Genomic DNA, 18,446 nt, shown 5'->3' on the forward strand with positions numbered 1-18,446 from the left:
GTTTGTGTTGGTTTTGTAGTTTCTGTAGTTACTGTAGTTTGTGTAGTTGCTGTAGTTTCTGTAGTTGCTGTAGTTTGTGTAGTTACTGTAGTTTGTGTACTTGCTGTAGTTTGTGTAGTTGCTGTAGTTTGTGTAGTTGCTGTAGTTTGTGTAGTTGCTGTAGTTTGTGTAGTTACTGTAGTTTGTGTAGTTGCTGTAGTTTGTGTAGTTGCTGTAGTTTGTGTAGTTACTGTAGTTTGTGTAGTTGCTGTAGTTTGTGTAGTTGCTGTAGTTTGTGTAGTTGCTGTAGTTTGTGCAGTTACTGTAGTTTGTGTAGTTGCTGTAGTTTGTGTAGTTGCTGTAGTTTGTGTAGTTGTTGTAGTTTCTGTAGTTACTGTAGTTTGTGTAGTTGCTGTAGTTTGTGTAGTTGTTGTAGTTTGTTATTTGCTGTAGTTTGTGTAGTTACTGCAGTTTATCTAATTGCGCTACATTGTGTAGTTGTTGTAGTTTGTGTAGTTGCTGTAGTTTGTGTAGTTGCTGTAGTTTGTGTAGTTGTTGTAGTTTGTGTATTTGCTGTAGTTTGTGTAGTTACTGTAGTTTATCTAATTGCGCTACATTGTGTAGTTACTGTAGTTTATGTAGTTGCTGTAGTTTATGTAGTTTCTGTATTTTGTGAAGCTTCTGTAGTTTGTGTAGTTGCTGTAGTCTATGTAATTTCTGTAGTTTGTGTAGTTACTGCAGTTTATGTAATTGCGCTACATTGTGTAGTTATTGTAGTTTATGTAGTTGATGTAGTTTGTGAAATTGCTGTAATTTGTGTAGTTGCTGTTGTTTTTGCAGTTTGTGTAGTTGCTGTAGTTTGTGTAGTTGCTGTAGTTTGTGTAGAATTTGTAGTTTGTGTAGTTGTTGTAGTTTATGTAGTTTGCTGTAGTTTATGTACTTTCTGTATTTTGTAAATTTTCTGTAGTTTGTGTAGTTGCTGTAGTTTTTGTAGTTTGTGTAGTTGCTGTAGTTTATGTAGTTGCTGTAGTTTGTGTAGTTGCTGTAGTTTGTGTAGTTGCTGTAGTTTATGTAGTTGCTGTAGTTTGTGTAGTTGTTGTAGTTTGTGAAGTTGCTGTAGTTTATGTAGTTGCTGTAGTCTGTGTAATTTCTGTAGTTTGTGTAGTTGCTGTAGTTTGTGAAATTGCTGTAATTTGTGTAGTTGCTGTAGTTTATGTAGTTGTTGTAGTTTTTGTAGTTGCTGTAGTTTGTGGAGTTTCTGTAGTTTGTGTAGTTGTTGTAGTTTGTGTAGTTGCTGTAGTTTGTGAAATTGCTGTAGTTTGTGTAGTTACTATAGTTTGTGTAGTTTGTGTAGTTGCTGTAGTTTATGTAGTTGCTGTAGTTTGTGTAGTTGTTGTAGTTTGTGTAGTTGCTGTAGTTTGTGAAGTTTGTGTAGTTGCTGTAGTTTGTGTAGTTGCTGTAGTTTGTGAAATTGCTGTAATTTGTGTAGTTGCTGTAGTTTTTGTAGTTTGTGTAGTTGCTGTAGTTTGTGAAGTTTGTGTAGTTGCTGTAGTTTGTGTAGTTGCTGTAGTTTGTGAAATTGCTGTAATTTGTGTAGTTGCTGTAGTTTTTGTAGTTTGTGTAGTTGCTGTAGTTTGTGTAGTTGCTGTAGTTTGTGTAGTTACTGTAATTTTTGTGTAGTTGCTGTTGTTTGTGTAGTTACTTCTATAGCAATTTGTTTTGATAGTGTTATTGAATAATTTTTGTGCATAAGTTATTTTTGTTAGTTTTTGTTAATATAAATTAAAATTAATTATAATAAACAAATTTCTGTAGAATCGAAGTACTACTACAGCCCGGCAAATCTGGTTATTCTTGGTTCTTGTCGAAGTACTTTCAAGGTACGTGTACTGAATTTATCAGTTAAATCAGAGTTTGTTTTTCATTTTTCATTCGTGTAATAAACACTCTCCAATTCCTTTTTGTTTCAGAGCGGGACAACCAAAATAACGGACTGGGCTTTTTGGGAATGCGTGGCCCTCCTGGTCGACCTGGGCAAACTGGGCCAGAAGGTATGCATTAGAAATCGCTTCTAAAGTAATAAGAAAGCTGCATACATAGTGAGTAGGATATAAACTAGCAAAGCTTGAAAAATGGAAACGTATATATAGTGCATATACCTACAGCAGAAAACAGAAGATAATACAATATTGAAAAAACATAAACTAGAAAAAAAAACGAGCTAGAGTTAGTTGCAAGAAATGTGGTGCCAGGATTAGCAATGATGAAGTGTTTAATTTCTGAATTTATTTGTAAAAAATCGATCCCTTTAGTCTGATTGTGTGGAAAATGTTACTGAAGTAGTGTAGTCAATAGTAACGGCAATCAAACAGACGGTATTTGGCTTGAAAAACGCTATTGAACCTAAGCAGGCAGACTTTATTATTTACAGGAGCTAAAGGAGAAAAAGGCCAAGACGGGAAGTCTGGGGTGCAGTATGTTCGCTGGGGAAGGACCACATGTCCTAGTGGTGCTGAGATTGTTTACAAAGGTAGGACGAGACTTATAAGGACAATGTTTTAAAACGATTTTAAATCACTATGGCAAAATTTAAAAGGAAAAGCACGCCACGCTTTTTCCTTTTATATTAGGATATCCAATAAATAAGTTCTTGTGAAAAAAAAAAAATAATAACAACAACTTTGCTTGGTATGTCCATATTTTCTCATGATATGACAATAAAATAAATGTAGTGAAACAATTAAAGCCTAGCCTAAATCGATCCCGGACCTTTAGACTCATATTTTCTTCAGTAGCACTTAATGCACATGAAAAGTATTAAATCAAAAACAAAAAATGTAATCGAATAACTAGAAGAATAATGAACACATTTTTTTCTTAAATCTATTGCATGGGTGTAATTGATGATGAATATAATGGTCACACTGACAGTGAAGTAAAAATACCTTTTCACCTTTGTTTTTGACATTTAAGAATAATGATCATCTTTAAATATTTAGGTAGAATTGGTGGTGAGCATTACACTCACATTGGCGGTGGAGTGAATTACCTTTGTCTTCCGCTCAATCCAAAGTATGACAGATACAAGGACGGATGGCAGAGCTCGGGATACGTGTATGGCACTGAGTATGAAGTCAATACTTTCAACCCGTTTAAGAAGAACCTCCATGACCATGAGGCACCATGCGCTGTTTGCTTCGCCAAGTCACGTGGCTCAATGCTTATGATGCCCGCACGGAATGATTGTCCATCTGGCTGGACCGAGGAGTATCATGGGTACCTGATGACTGAGTACTACGGTCACAAGAAGCAACGTGACTTCATCTGTGTTGACGAGAACGCAGAGTCTGTCCCTGGTACCAAGGCCAGCAAGGATGGTGCCTTACTGTACCCCGTGCAAGGGCAGTGTGGCTCACTACCGTGCGGTCCATACGTCGCCGGAAGAGAGTTCACGTGCGCTGTGTGTACCAAGTGACGCCGTGAGAAGGCTGTCACTACAGGGGCCATTAAAAGGCTACAAGAAAAAAAAAACAGAAAAGTGATTTCGTAGATTGTCTTGATTTAATGTAACGTAAAACTGAACAGAAACTAGATATTTTAGAGAAAGATGTAAACCATGATAAAGTTTTCTGCTTTTTGTATCCAAGCGGCGATTCACATGGATGTAGTGTAAACTATGATAACTACAATAAACTATAGTAAGATCAATCAAAATGTTGTCTTGTTTGCTTCACTGCCATATCGTCTCCAGAGCCTGTGATCCAGTTTGTTAACGCCACAAACAACTGATTTCAATTCAGTTGCTGACTGCTGTATTGAGGACCCTCGCTATATTGCAGCAACTTATAATGCCGAGAAAGCAGCACTCTATTCAAACCGCTAAATTTGCAATCGATTGATCAAGCGCTTTACTGAGCAGGAAATACGCAACTGCCCGGGCTATTCATGTAGACCATAGATCGCCAGAGTGGAGGAAAACTTTAAGGGAGACATACCGGACAGTTGTTTGCTTTCGATAAACTTTTCCCGCTAAACCGCTTTGTGCGGACGAGTGAAGAAATCCCTTCTAGCTGGCAATAGCTAATAGTATGCTCGAACTAATGTACATGTCGTAGAAACGGAAAGAACTATTAGTCTAACACTCATGCAAGTTTCCGCAGTATGACGTTGATACAAGATAAGATTTTCAAGCAAAAAGAAATATTTCAGCATAAATCGGGTGTCATGCATGATGGCATTAATTAAACGTCAATATTTAAAACTGGCGTACACCCCTGCTTGAACGACGGAGGACAAGACTAAACGAGAGTTTAAACACATCTTCCACCTGTGTGGTTACATGGTCACATAATTAAGCTTATAAAACTGCTAGCGATCCCGCACACTTTTATCACAGAAAAAACTTAATGCGACAATATTTATACTTCGCTGTTTTTTGCTTAAACAATAGCCATAACTACCGATTTAAGAAGGCTTCAATAGTTACAGTAGCAATTACTGACGAAATTTAAATTTCGTGAAGGGTTGAAACCACCCAAGCAGAGCTCGAGCAAGCAATTCACACTCTCGCTCTTACGTTTTCCCGCCAACTGTTTAGTACTTTCATCTACTTCTATAGCTACTCTCATTGAATTCGGGGTTTCTTACGTTTCATATAATTATCACACGTGTTACTATGAAAGTTTACAGATTTCCCGTTCGAGTCAACGGTGGAAACTGGGGATATTCTTTTGACGCTTTTTTAACCTTTATTTTAAGACTGTTTATCACATGTGTTGCCATGGTAGCGATGAGCCTCCTGTCAAAAGCCCTTTTATTGTCATTTTTTAAACGTCTAAACAACTTAATTGGTGGCATTTTTTCCGCGGTTTTTTAAACCTGCAATACTCTTTTAAGATAAGTTTATGGATTTTATTTTAAAAAAATGGCCTCCGCCAGATTACAAAAGTTCCACTACAATTTCCAGCTAATACTGAATGTTGTTTTATAATACAATATACTACTTATTATTTTATTGTATACACCATTTTCATTTGCGCTAAGCTGCACACGTGCGATGCGCGATCTTCTGAAATTTGGATCCATTTTGTACGAGTGCCATTTCGCTTTAAATTTTTCACGAGAGTTGTCGCCAACGCACTGCGCGACTTTTGATAAATTTCATTTACCCTCATTCTGGCTCGTTTGGCTCAAATGAACTTCAATGACAGCAACTTTGTGAAACAACACAAGGCGACTCTTCTCAAACGCCCAAAAATTCAAAACAATTTTTTGCATTGGGTCCGAAAGGATGAAAAAGAGGCGAAATCTATGTAACTTCGCTTACAGAATTAAGTCTTATCATTTTCAGCCAAAGGCGGCCTTGTTCATTATTCCTGGATTTCATTTCAGTTACCTAAACAATAAAGTCCAGTTATTTTATATCAATTATCGTCGTCACCTTCGGGGCTAAGAAATGTATCGCACAGCAAGCTAAAGAGTGAACAAATTTGTATGAAGTTATGGTGTTTATTATACAAGTTGCTAAAGGGTTCCTTTTTTTAATTTTTAATTTTTAAAATTTCAAATTGCGCCTGTCCACATTTGCTCACCATGATAAAAACATTGCTGTAATAACTGTGTCAAAGCCACGATACAAATTATTATCGAAACAAAAAACACAGAGCTACATGTAGCATCAATAAATCAGGGCTGATTTATATTAATTTTCGCTGGCTTTTGACACCTAAAACGTTTTGACACTGTAGTTCAGTTTTAGTAAATACAAACCTTCGTATACATGAAATGATAGTCAGGGACGGTTAACAAGTCCGGCCGTCAAATTTCAATAAGTAGAATTCGAAAAATATTTCCATTCACATCAAATGTTTTGTCTACAATAATAATTTGGCTAACCATGATAAAACATTGATCAATATAAATGTCAAAGCCACAGCCCATTATTTATAACACCCCTCTGTAACAGACCTGGTGACATCTGATTTTCCACCAGGTTTTTAACCAAAATCGACCAGGGAAGTCAAATATCCACCAGGTTGATTACTTTTTTTCACCAGGTAAAGGTGATGATAAAAGTCCTTTTAAGCATTCGCGTTATATGGCAAACGGGCCGTTTTGCGATCCCCGAGCGTTCTTCGTTCTATTACCACCACTAGATCCGCAATGTAATTGTCACAATGAGCCAATGAGTTATCATACTATTGACACTGTCAATACGCACTTGGACGTGAATCAGTCGCCGGGGTTGTATTCCTGAAATCTTCTGCAATTCTAGCACGTTGTTGTCGATCAGAGTATCATACACGGCACGCAATGCATGCAGAAGCGACCGTCTATTATATATGGCGATGGACTGACGTTATCGCCTTAAAATGATTCCTCTAGATGCATGTTACTTTTGCAGTTCTTAGCAGGCCTATACGCATGATTTAAAACGACGGTTCTTCGGAGCGCCAAAGATCTGAAACGTGAACGCCGAAGATGTAACCTACTGGGGATCCAGGGGGCATGCCTCCCCTGGAAACTTTGAAAATTATACATGCAGAAATAACATTTCGTGAGTTTTGAAGGGAGTTTCATATGTAACTGGGCAGCTTAAAGTAAACTTAAAAAACACCATTATTTCTCGAACTTTTCAGTTAATACCAAACTCCGTATTTTTGTCCAGACAAAAACATATGCGAAAACTGAAACTGTGTATGCAATATTAATTCATAAACAACTATTTAAGAGTTCACCTTTTTATACGGAAATTGATAACAGAAACTAAAACCACTTTTCATCATCCATATTTGCAAAGAGTTTGAATTTACTGGTATTAAAAGGCTAAAAGCTGAGCGTGATTCTATGCAGGTCGAAGAAAGACAGGCAAACCTGCCATCTAGGGGGGTCAGGGGGTTTGCTCCCCCTGGGAAATTTTTATATTTGGGCCTGCTGAAATGGCTAGAAATTCATTTAATCAGTTTTATAGTAAATTTAAAGTTAGTTAATAAATAAGATGCCCCACCCCCTACGTGTAGTTCAAAATTACATAACCCACCCCTTTTCGAGGGCTCAGAAACTGTTGACCCAACCCCACCCCACCAGTCCCTAAATTTAAACGGTCCGTGTACCGTTAATGTTGCAAAATGTTCAAAATTCCGGCCCTTATTCGTTTTTCCATTTTCAGAAGGTCAAAGAATAAAGACGTCAAAATAGGAAAATCGTTTGCTTATATACTTTACAGGTCGAATAAATTGTCTCTTTTTCGGATTAAGCGAGCAAGGAAAAATACGTTATGATGACTGCAGTCCTTCAGCAAGGCATCAATAATTTCATGCAGGTGAAAGCTACGCAAAGTAATATTTAGACAGTACTTACAATTTGAGGCAGCTTAATTAAAATTTACCGTAATACGCCGCTTGAATGATCTTGTATGTACTTGAATCGAACTTGAATAACTTTTGTATTTTTTGCATTACATTCTGTCGGCGGGCTACAATGTTAAACAGGACATTTTATGCATCAAACGCCTCCCAAACTGCTCAAGGCTGCTAAAGCGACGGGAAAAAAGCCCCTCAATACTCACCAAGAATTATGTCGGTTGAGCTGATAATCCTCTGCGTAGTTATTCGATAAAATGTTGTAGAAAGCTGGATCAAAAATACTTCTACACATTTATTTTGAGCCGCGCGGGCTGTTCAAATCGCTCTGAATTATTCACAAGCTCGTATTACATACAGAAAAGGATACAGATCTGTTTTTTCTTCATGACAGCAGACGTGCATGACAGCAGAACAAGCGACAAAAACAATAGAAAAAAGTTAACAATTACTTTTTGCTATATTTACATCAAGTTATAGTTAAATAGTAAATAATATTTTTGCCCGCGCGTCGTTTTCTTTTGTTTATAAAGATTTTGGCTGATTTTTTCCTGACCAGGTAAACACAATTCTTCACCAGGGAGAAATAAAATTGACCAGGGATTTTTTAGAAAACCACCAGGTACCAGGGAGGGCAAATTTCCACCAGGGAGGGCAAAATAACCCACCAGGTCGGGTTTCACCAGGTCTGTTACAGAGGGGTGTTTTATAAAACAAAGAACACAGAGTCATTAATTAACAAGCTCGATCATGCGACGCATGATCGAGTCGATTCTCTGAAATGTACTGATATTTTATTTCTTTTGTTAGCCAAAACATGAGCATGGATGCTTTGTATGCATGCATGTGTAACGATATCGAGTCAGTTAAATTTCAATAAGTTAGTCAAATGTTGTTGATATACAGTCGCATGGCGCCTGTTTGCAATTTACTGTTCTCAATTAATTATTATCATATACTATGATAACCTCAAAGCGTGCATATGCATTATGATAATAACTGTAGCGAGTCAAGTGTTTTCAGTAACTTTTTCCCAAATTCAAATTTGAATTTCCAGAATTTTATAAAACGACCAGGAAAGAGACCCATGCAAGCCATAGACTATAACGAACAGTCCCTCCTTATGTACGTACGTACGTACGTACTACGTTCAACCAAGAAATGTTTCAAAACAGAGAAATATATTCTTGATTAACAAAAACAAATCAATAAAGAATAAACTGGGTTTAGTTAATATTGCTGCACAATAGAAGACGACAGCGATAATTGACTGAGGCTGTTTCTATAGATACAGGTTGAAGGAAGGAATGACCTGGTCCCAATAAAGTCAGACTCCCCCACATCGTGACAAAACATTCCTAAAGACATTCCTAAAGACACGTGGAACCTACGAATAGTGTCCAATTTTGTTAAAAATCACAGTGAAAGTGTACTAAAGCGATAAACATCAGGAACTTTAGATCTCAACTTGATGATTTTTTCTAGTTTTGTCGTTGTGGACTAGAAAAACACCTAAAAATTATGATGGCTCCCTTTTTCTTCAACAACAATTAATTTTATATCTTCATCTTGATGTACTAGGTGCACCTATTCTCCAATAAGTTTAGTACTTTTTATCGAATAGCATTATAATCCCCGTTACAGTGTCCCTTGAACAACGTTTCTCCATTTCCATCTTCAGTCTTGAAAACGGGTGCATACAACTTGCTCAGTAAGTTCTGTTCATTGATCTCCAGTTCAGATTTTTTTGGGACGTTACTTACAACATTATAGCTGTCACAGAACAGACCACTGCGAAAAATGTAAGCGTCCATATTGTTCCCAGTTACAATATATATTCCCATCTTCGATATAAACTTGATTTGCTAAGATTTTTAGTCCATATTAGGAGTGACGATACGTTTCCTTCAGGGTATCGGAGGGATGGGTGACAGAAAGCTGCAAAGTGAAAATTACACATACACTTTCTCCCCCTGACCCTACCCAATTTAAAGTAAGTGGTTTCTTTGCTTTGATATAAGCTTCATTTGTAACGATTTTCAGCACATTATTTAAGAATGGCAATATGTTTTCTTTAGCTCAGGCTTAGGAGGTTCTCTGTTTTTCTTCAGTGCTATGCCTTTCAAACAGTACTCATGGATTTGACAGAAACAGCAAGAATTAATCACGTTATCAAAAAACTGAAGAAAGAAAAAGGGAAGGCAAAGAACTTGGGCGCACTTAAAAGGCAGACGGAAATGTTTGCACTGGATCTAAAAGTAAATAATAAAAACAAAAGGTGTCAGGTTTTAAATCCCTCTGGAGTGTAATTTTGCATAAATGCCTTAACACCATTGAACAAATATACTGGCCCGTATGCATAACTTAAATTCCCGATACTTTTTACATCAGCTGAATCAAGACCCGTGATCAAAATGACTCTTACAGGAAAACGGTTTGATGACCGCGTTTCGCGTTTTGCTTTGATATTTCTATTTTTCTTCTGTATCGTGGGATTTCTACTTGGAATCGTATTTATTTATTTGAACGTGAACGATCGAATTATCAAGCTCGAACAAAAAGTCTTTCCCGCGAACAGCGCCGAAGAGTCATACTTATTAACAGCAGCGGCGTCGCAGGATTCGCCGGCTCATTGAGCAAGAGAAAGAGCCGGGGTAAATGGCCTGGAAATTAAGGATTATGAAGGTAAATTTTATTTTGTATGTATGTATTTTTCTTTAGAAACGATTGCTTTGGAGGTGGCCAAAAATTAGGTACACTAAGAAGTGCATAAGAGCAAATAAATGATCTGAGCATTTGAAAAGAGTAGAAGGAAATTATGAGTTAGCACATTAGTGTCCACGAATGTCGGACTATATTCTGATATCTGTGAATCCGATCTCACCCAAAAAATTCAGCTCAATGAAACCGAGGAACTCTTTTAATCGTTCCTTATATAACTTATTATTAATTTGCATCATGAATGCTACGGTATTTGAATGAACATTCCATTGAAACTATAAGCAAACAAGGTTTACAAGTTTTTCGAAGTTTTCGTTAATCCGAGGCTTGTTCATAAATTTTAGAAACTTATAAATTAAGCCTACGAAAGAGTGAGCTAAAATGAAATGTTCAGCTTTTATTGATTCATATCCATCACGAAGAATTTTTTTAATCTTTGTTTTGATTTTTAATTCAGATAACGCAAGGACAAGAAACGCTATTTCGCCGTTTGTCAGAGGAAATTTTCAACCTGCTGGGCAGAGACTCATGGAAACCGTCTAACTAAATTGCATGTTCACATGGTAGCGCTGCAATCCTTTCAACCCCTTTTTTCCGTCACTACTCATGCATTCTCCCAACAAACTGATGTACGCAAAACTGCTTGCCTTTCTTCACTGCAAGGCACCCTGAGCTTGGCAGGCTCCTTGTTGTTATTCACCCCTCAATCAGCATCAATTTCCGAAGAATTCAACAATATCATCAGCAATTTGTGAACTCTCGAAGGAAGTACGGCGATTCAATTCTGCCCTCGATCAAGAATGATCCGAATAGTCCTGTTCTGTTTAGTCAGTAATTGTGTTGAAAACGGACAAAGGTTGCGGTCAAGTGAAAGGACTAATGTCATATCATAAATGATACCATCATCCCAAGTTATTCAGTTAGATATCTTACTAAAAGGAATACATTTTTAGTCAATGTATAATTATGTAAACAATATGGTATACGTAGGCAACTAAGGAAATTAAGGAAAAAATAAATGTTAAACAGGGTGAAAATGCGAGAAGCGTTTCGCAATCAGTTTTACAGCCATGACAAACTATTTAGTGTATGAATCATTGAAGGATTATTACATACGGTTTCCATTGGCTGTTATGTTAGGAGTCTTCACCATTATAATCACTTGCCTTTATTTGAGACAGTGCGCGTGGTGGAGAGTCGAATTGTATTCCATCATAATAAAAAGATGTCACATTGAAGTACTAAAGAATCTTGAATCTGTCGATGGCCGTCCTGTTACTAAAGACTATTATACTCTATAGTGGTTCCATTTCCCACCGTTATCAGCAACTTAACTTGAATGAGTCGAGATTTATAAGTTTGTAGCTATTGTCAATATCCATTGATTTATCATTCCTCCTTTTAAAATAACTGAATCGCGCAGTTTATTTCATCAAAGTATTGCAGTCATTCAAAAACTAATAGACGAGAGGTTCGTTTTGCTTGAAATATTAAGTAAATATTAAGTGTTCTTTTACAGTCTGCAGAGAACACTAAAGATATCGTATCTTATTTTTTGAGCTTGAGACCATTCCTCATTATTTGCAATTTAATATATAGACAAAAGCTGTCACAGTCTTGTAAGTTGTCGCAAATTGTAAACTTCATTTTCGTTCTTAGTACTCATCAAAACGTTGCCTTACAGCAGGGTAGAAGTTTAATTACATGTTTGATATCCAAATATTAACGTTAAAGGTGTTCGGAAAAATGGTTTTGAAAATGCTTTTCGACGTTGCTCGTCACAAGGTATATCGCGAAGATAAACATCAACTTGCTTACGCACGACCTAAAATTGACTTATTGACAATTTTACGACTTGTTTACCTTCCACGAATGTTATTACACGTGGTAAGAGTTTACTTTCACTAGCATTGCAGCAAAAAAGTCCAAAATGTATGTTTTTACTTTCAAAACGACAGTGAAAATCACAGTGCTAACAAGATGAATGAGGGTTTAATGCCAGCGAGAGGGTTAAATTCTATTTCGATGATAACTGGCACGTTATGACAATTGTCACGCAATGACAACAAATTTTAGAGTCCTCAATGTTTATATGGTCACTGCAATAGTTGTCAAAGTGAACAAAATGTCTGTATTTGACTTCTAAACAGGAGAACACTGGCGTGACTATTCCTTTGCAACATTTAAAAGCTTAACTACCGTTTTAAGACAAACTAAACCATTTTCCAACCATGGCTGATTCGACTTGCCTGAAAAACTTTTATCCCTATATCCACCCCTCCCCATTAATAAAGAGCAAAAAAAGAAGATTAAGCCACCCGTGCATTATTTGTATATTTTATCTTATTTTATGACAGTTTATTTTTTATTGTAATTCTAATTTAATGGTCCTTACAAACGAGAAAATTCTCGCCGATGACTCAATGTATTGTTTCCTCTAAACTACCAATCATGTTCCATATTTAACGAATAAGGTTTCATCGCAATTTCCCAACGTACACAACTTTCTTGAGGTGAAGAGAAGGTTTACTGATATTGTTCGCAGCGTTAGGAATTAACTCCACGATTCAAAGCCTATTCAAAGCCAAATTCCGCTATGAAGCTTTTCGCATCTCGCATCGGCCTGCTTTTCGCGGTTGTTTTTGCCATGTCTTTTGCCCTACATCGCATTTCTGCCATGGACGAAACTCTGGACGGTCTTCGCCGAGAAATGGAAGATGATGAAAAACATCCCCAGCCGCTACGAGAACGACGATCCGTTAAAAATAATGCGACCCAGGATATTCTGAAACGACTGCAAGACATGGAGAAAAAGTATGTATCATTAAATTTTTTTGTAGTTTGCGAAATAATGAACAAAATAAAGATCTAGAGTAGCTACAGTAAAATGGATCCATCTTCATCGCTAAACGGAAAACGTCTTTTCTAATGAAAAATTTTGTCGTGGCATTGATTCAGCTAACTAAGCTTAAAACAATGATTTTCATTATTTATAAATAACAACTAATAAACACTAGGAAAACAGCAACTCGGCCATAAAACTAACTTTAACATGAAGACATCTCATTGCTACAGACTGAATCCATTGAAAAAAGAAAGGCAATTTAGTGATATATGCAGACAATCTTGATTCTTGATAAAAACTCATCAATAAGAAACTGAACTAAAACGCCTAAAACAAGTCTAAAGAATAGCGTGAATACCATAGCAAAATTAATGTGCCTACTTACAGTTTATTTGTCAATTTGTTTATCATTTGCCCTCCTCGAAAGCTTGAAAAACTTTTATTAGAGCATTTTTAATAGTCCTTTCCTTTTGTCACAGGCATAACGAAAGTACTAAGCGATTGAAAAAACTGGAGAAAAGGTTTGTGATAAAACTACGCTCAGTTTACTGTATCAGATACCCTCTATTAATCCCAATCTGTAATTAATATCTAATCTTCATACATGCGAAGCCACCAGTCCAGTATATGGGATTGTTTAGTCTAACCGCTAATTTTAAGTAATTTGTTCTAATAAATATAACTTTATAGTGCGGTCCGGTATGTCCGAAAAATCGCTCCCGTGGGACTTTAATGCCGAAATTGATTTTTCCGCTGTTTTGCACTAATTTTGGGCCGAATAATAAGAATCCGATGGGGTTCAAATTTTTCGACCGCGTCTTCCCATGTTTCTGGCTACTTGAGGATTTAATTTATGCTAATGAGATGCTAATTATATGCAGGAATAAGTTTTGCGAATATCTTTGCTCTGATTTAAGATAAACGTACCAAATGTTATACGAAGCTTGCTTTTGATTAGTTGAGTCATTTGCCTTTAATTGGTTTCCATGGCAACCGGTGATGACGTCAGAATTAACTACCTGCTATTTTGGCGGCGGCCATCTTGGATCCGCCATCTTGGATTTTTAAACTCTCACTTTTCTGTAGCAAAACAAAGCATTTTAAATAAACTTTAACTAAAGAATTATTTCCAGTACAAACAATGCCCAGTTAAGTGCAAAACGTTCTTTATTCTCCTGTTTTACAGTTTTCTACAAAAATAACATTGACTTTTGTTAGTCCATAGTAACAACGCAAACGCTATTTGTCTTCTTCCAAAGTTGTTCTTCTTGTGGGTAGAAAACCTATTTAAGTCAATTAAAGTTCGGTTCGTCAGGTAGAAAAGCACAATGATGTTTCGTTCCTATTCGTTCTGTCCTGGGTTTCTCTTTTCTTACATAAAAGAAGGAGAGTGACCGATCAAGGTAAGCGTATTTTAAGTTTTATCAGAAGGGAACGCTGAAAGTAAAGCTTTAACAATAAAGTAAGATAAATTTGAGAAGCGTTATTGTACGCCAATCAGGAAATATTTAGGGGTATTCTTTGGAGATCAAAAATCTGTCATTTATTAGCACACTTTCACACCCAAAAAACAAAGCTGTAAAACTCAAAACTTTAGGCTTATTTTCGCAACTTCGAGTCCTTAATTTAAAAGAAACTCGTCAGCTCGAGCTGCACATCTAAGCGTATAGACACAAAACACAAATTATTTATTTAAATTTGTCGTTGTTGTTTTGTTAAATAAGAGTCAAGTAGTAGCGATGAAGTCATGTCTCATTTGGTGTGTATTATCTGCAATGAGCGTTTTGCATTGAATAAGACTCTAACAAGCAACGCTTTAATGATTGAGCATCTGTACAAGTACCTTGGGACAGACTGACATCAAGTCACTTACAGACCGGTGAGTGCCGCAAACCGGTCGATAACAAGGGTATGATGGAGAGACTAAGAGTTGCAAAGCGGGCCTAGACAGACAACTCCTCATCCTCTATCCGGCGAGGCCCTGGTCGTCCTTCTAAGTCATCAACCTCTTCGCGGCCTTAAAGGGCAAGAACACTCCCTGAGTCGCAGCCCGGTGAAACTGTAAAAGATTTACCGCATTTTTTTTTTCATATCAAGTGGGAACAACGCTATTAGAAAAAAGTAAAATACGCAGGGAATATGCAGAAAACGCCTCAGCACTTAATCGATAACCACAGGAGCTGTTTGCGTTACGCTCAGCGCACCTTCGGCGCTGATTGTGAATGTGGTTCTTTAAAATAAGTTGTTCGTTCGGCGTGCGATGTAGAATTAGTTCTGGCAGTTCAAAACACGCTAGCGGACGATTGCTCCAGCTTGAATATGGCTGAAATAAATGACATCTACGTGGCGATATTAAACAGATAGTCGATGGAAATAAGCGGAACAGGAAATTACTAAAAGTGATTAAAACAACTTTTAGGTGAGCAGCTTCCAAAACTGCAGTTTGTAAGTCGCTGCGTTAAAATGAGCCCAACAAAGTTGTATAGTTGTTGTATAGTCAGCTCAAATGGATAGCATGTAGGGATACCATTGAGGGTTTAGAAACTATGACATTGGTGTTGCGGCGCGAAATTATGTTGCACCGGAATTGGTCATTCACTGCAAGCTTTGAAGATTTTCCGAATCCGTCCTTACTCCAGTTTTTTCTCACACATTTGCCGTTTGGCTCGCACGCACTCGATGTTTCGGGAATGCGTGATAAAGAAGTCAACAAAATTGTTAACTTAGCAGGTCAGTTTGATGTCCAAAACACAAGAAGTCAAGTCAAAGATCAACCTAAGGCAAACAAGGGATTGAAACACACCGTGCAAACACCTCTCTCAGTCGGTCTGCCACTCGCTATTCAACCAGTTAGCCAACGGAGAACTGCCTACTCAAGTTAAATACCTAAAGGAAATTGTCTGCCAAGTGTACTGCAAAGCGGGACCTACCACTTTTGCTGAACTTCGATGGGAACTCTTTCGATCCAGGAACTTGGAAGCTAAGATGCTGCCTCCAATGCGTGCTTCTTTACTCCCTTACATCATCCGCGCAAACGTCGAGGCCATGCGCGACATATCCTTTACCACCAGCTGCCCGGATATTCCACCCCTTAAAGAGAATTGCTTTAGCAAACACCAAGGAGCATACGTTCCTGTTATGTGCCTGTCTCTCCCTGCACTCTAAACTGTTGTGGAGCTTAAAAAAAGCAGCTGCAGTTGTTTCAAGAACAGGCTTCCATGCACTCCTCTTCAAGTTGTTAATGTTTTGAAAAAAACGTTTCAAATTCATTCAAAGGTGACACGCAGGTTGATGATGAGGAAGAGGATGATGCTGTTCTTAGTGCATAAACTTAAGTCAACTTAACGGGACTCTAGTTACATTAGTATTAGACATAACAGGAGAAAGACGAGTAGAATACTATGGTACTAACAAAGTACATGCGACTAAAAAAGTACATGTGCTCAATAAAAGGAAGAAAAATAAAGGAAGTTCTGCCCTTATTTGGACATCACTCGTAATGGAAATCGTTAGTTAGTTAAAGTTAATCAAAAAAGGCTATGTTTTGCTTTTGAAAATGAAAGTTCGAAAATCCAAGATGGCGGATCCAAGATGGCCGCCGCCAAAATAGCAGGTAGTTAATCCTGACGTCATCGCTGGTTGCCATGGTAACCAATTTCAGTCAACAGACTTAAGTTGTCAAAAGCAAGCTTCTTATAACGTTTGGTACGTTAATCTTAAATCAGAGCAAAGATATTCGCAAAACTTATTCCTGAATATAATTAGCATCTAATTAGCATAAATTAAAACCTCAAGTAGCCAGAAACATGGGAAGACGCGGTCGAAAAATTTGAACCCCATCGGATTCTTATTATTCGGCCCAAAATTAGTGCAAAACAGCGAAAAAATCAATTTCGGCACGAAAGTCCCACGGGATTACATACCGTACCGCACTATTACGTCTTAAAAATATCATGGAAGCTTTCGGAGAACAATTTCATAAATTCTTTTCGAGCTTTTATCGCTTAAAATTACAGCTGTTTCAGAGCTTAAAAGAAAAAAAACAGCAAAAGCGGAAATTTACACTTTTCAAAAATTTGCTGCTAGCTTATAAAAAATCTGTGACTGTGGAAAATTCCTAAAAAATGTTTTCCCTGGCAAATAATTCTCCAATACAGTCTTCGAACTAACCTGCTTGTTTTTGTAACATGTAGTTAAACTTTATGTAGTTGTCGGCAGATAATGATTATGCCAGTTACTATACTCTGTGTAATCGAACTAGCGCTAGGCTGTGTAGTTAATGTAGTTTGTGCAGTTGCTGTACTTTGTGTAGTTGCTGTATTTTGTGCAGTTGCTGTAGTTTGTGCAGTTGCTGTAGTAGTTTGTGTAGTTGCTGTAGTTTGTGTAGTTGCTGTAGTTTATGTAGTTCCTGTAGTTTGTGTAGTTGCTGTAGTTTGTGTAGTTGCTGTAGTTTATGTAGTTGCTGTAGTTTGTGTAGTTACTGTAGTATGTGTAGTTACTGTAGTTTGTGTAGTTGCTGTAGTTTGTGTAGTTGCTGTAGTTTGTGTAGTTACTGTAGTTTGTGTAGTTACTGTAGTATGTGTAGTTACTGTAGTTTGTGTAGTTACTGTAGTTTGTGTAGTTACTGTAGTTTGTGTAGTTGCTGTAGTTTGTGTAGTTGCTGTAGTTTGTGTAGTTGCTGTAGTTTGTGTAGTTGCTGTAGTTTGTGTAGTTGCTGTAGTTTGTGTAGTTGCTGTAGTTTGTGTAGTTGCTGTAGTTTGTGTAGTTACTGTAGTATGTTTAGTTACTGTAGTTTGTGTAGTTACTGTAGTTTGTGTAGTTACTGTAGTTTGTGCAGTTACTGTAGTATGTGTAGTTTGTGTAGTTACTGTAGTTTGTGTAGTTGCTGTAGTTTGTGTAGTTGCTGTAGTTTGTGCAGTTACTGTAGTATGTGTAGTTTGTGTAGTTACTGTAGTTTGTGTAGTTACTGTAGTTTGTGTAGTTGTGGAAGTTTGTGTAGTTACTGGAATTTGTGTAGTTGCTGTAGTATGTGTAGTTACTGTAGTTTGTTTAGTTGCTGTAGTTTGTGTAGTTACTGTAGTTTGTGTAGTTGCTGTAGTTTGTGTAGTTGCTGTAGTTTGTGTAGTTACTGTAGTATGTGTAGTTACTGTAGTTTGTGTAGTTACTGTAGTTTGTGTAGTTGCTGTAGTTTGTGTAGTTACTGTAGTTTGTGCAGTTGCTGTAGTTTGTATAGTTGCTGTAAATTGTGAAGTTCCTGCATTTTGTATAGTTGCTGTAGATTTTGTAGTTGCTGAAGTTTGTGTAGTTGCTGTAGTTTGTTTAGTTGCTGAAGTTTGTGTAGTTGCTGTAGTTTGTGTAGTTGCTGTAGTTTGTCAAATTGCTGTAATTTGTGTAGTTGCTTTAGCTTATGTAGTTACTGTAGTTTGCGTAGTTGCTGTAGTTTGTGCAGTTGCTGTTGTGTATTTAGTTACTGTAGTTTGTGTAGTTACTGTAGTTTGTGTAGTTGCTGTAGTGTATTTAGTTACTGTAGTTTGTGTTAC

At 37.1% G+C, this 18,446-nt stretch overlaps 3 protein-coding genes across 4 annotated transcripts in view; all 3 read left to right on the forward strand.

Annotated features, from left to right (window-relative positions):
- LOC144649283 (uncharacterized) overlaps window positions 1-18,446 on the forward strand; it is a 120,764-nt gene that overhangs the window by 45,124 nt on the left and 57,194 nt on the right. The window lies entirely within an intron of this gene.
- The window catches only part of LOC144649289 (uncharacterized), a 44,442-nt gene that overhangs the window by 12,023 nt on the left and 13,973 nt on the right, over window positions 1-18,446 (forward strand). The window contains exons 3-6 of one of the 2 annotated variants that reach the window (XM_078508764.1): window positions 1,795-1,859; window positions 1,950-2,030; window positions 2,411-2,509; window positions 2,979-3,646. In XM_078508764.1, coding sequence (XP_078364890.1) covers window positions 1,795-1,859; window positions 1,950-2,030; window positions 2,411-2,509; window positions 2,979-3,454 — 721 coding nt within the window. In that variant the 3' untranslated portion in view covers window positions 3,455-3,646. Of the gene's footprint in view, window positions 1-1,794; window positions 1,860-1,949; window positions 2,031-2,410; window positions 2,510-2,978; window positions 3,647-18,446 lie in introns of those variants that run through there. The other variant, XM_078508763.1, reaches the window with a different exon arrangement.
- On the forward strand, window positions 12,459-16,071 carry LOC144651373 (uncharacterized). The gene is made up of 3 exons (XM_078511307.1): window positions 12,459-12,875; window positions 13,386-13,427; window positions 15,876-16,071. Exons 1-3 carry the CDS (start codon window positions 12,658-12,660, stop codon window positions 16,069-16,071), a joined length of 456 nt encoding a protein of 151 aa, XP_078367433.1. The 5' UTR covers window positions 12,459-12,657.

Source organism: Oculina patagonica, chromosome 4, assembly GCF_052425735.1.
Source record: "Oculina patagonica isolate OP01 chromosome 4, crgOcupat, whole genome shotgun sequence".
In the NCBI taxonomy this organism is placed as follows: Eukaryota; Metazoa; Cnidaria; class Anthozoa; order Scleractinia; family Oculinidae; genus Oculina; species Oculina patagonica.

What these genes read in the sequence shown, in the direction of transcription:
- LOC144651373 (XM_078511307.1), top strand. Translation starts at nt 12,658, where the DNA reads ATGAAGCTTTTCGCATCTCGCATCGGCCTGCTTTTCGCGGTTGTTTTT. An exon ending in CTGCAAGACATGGAGAAAAA is followed by an intron (nt 12,876 to 13,385) that starts GTATGTATCATT and finishes CTTTTGTCACAG; the next exon opens with GCATAACGAAAGTACTAAGC. An exon ending in TTGAAAAAACTGGAGAAAAG is followed by an intron (nt 13,428 to 15,875) that starts GTTTGTGATAAA and finishes CTTTCGATCCAG; the next exon opens with GAACTTGGAAGCTAAGATGC.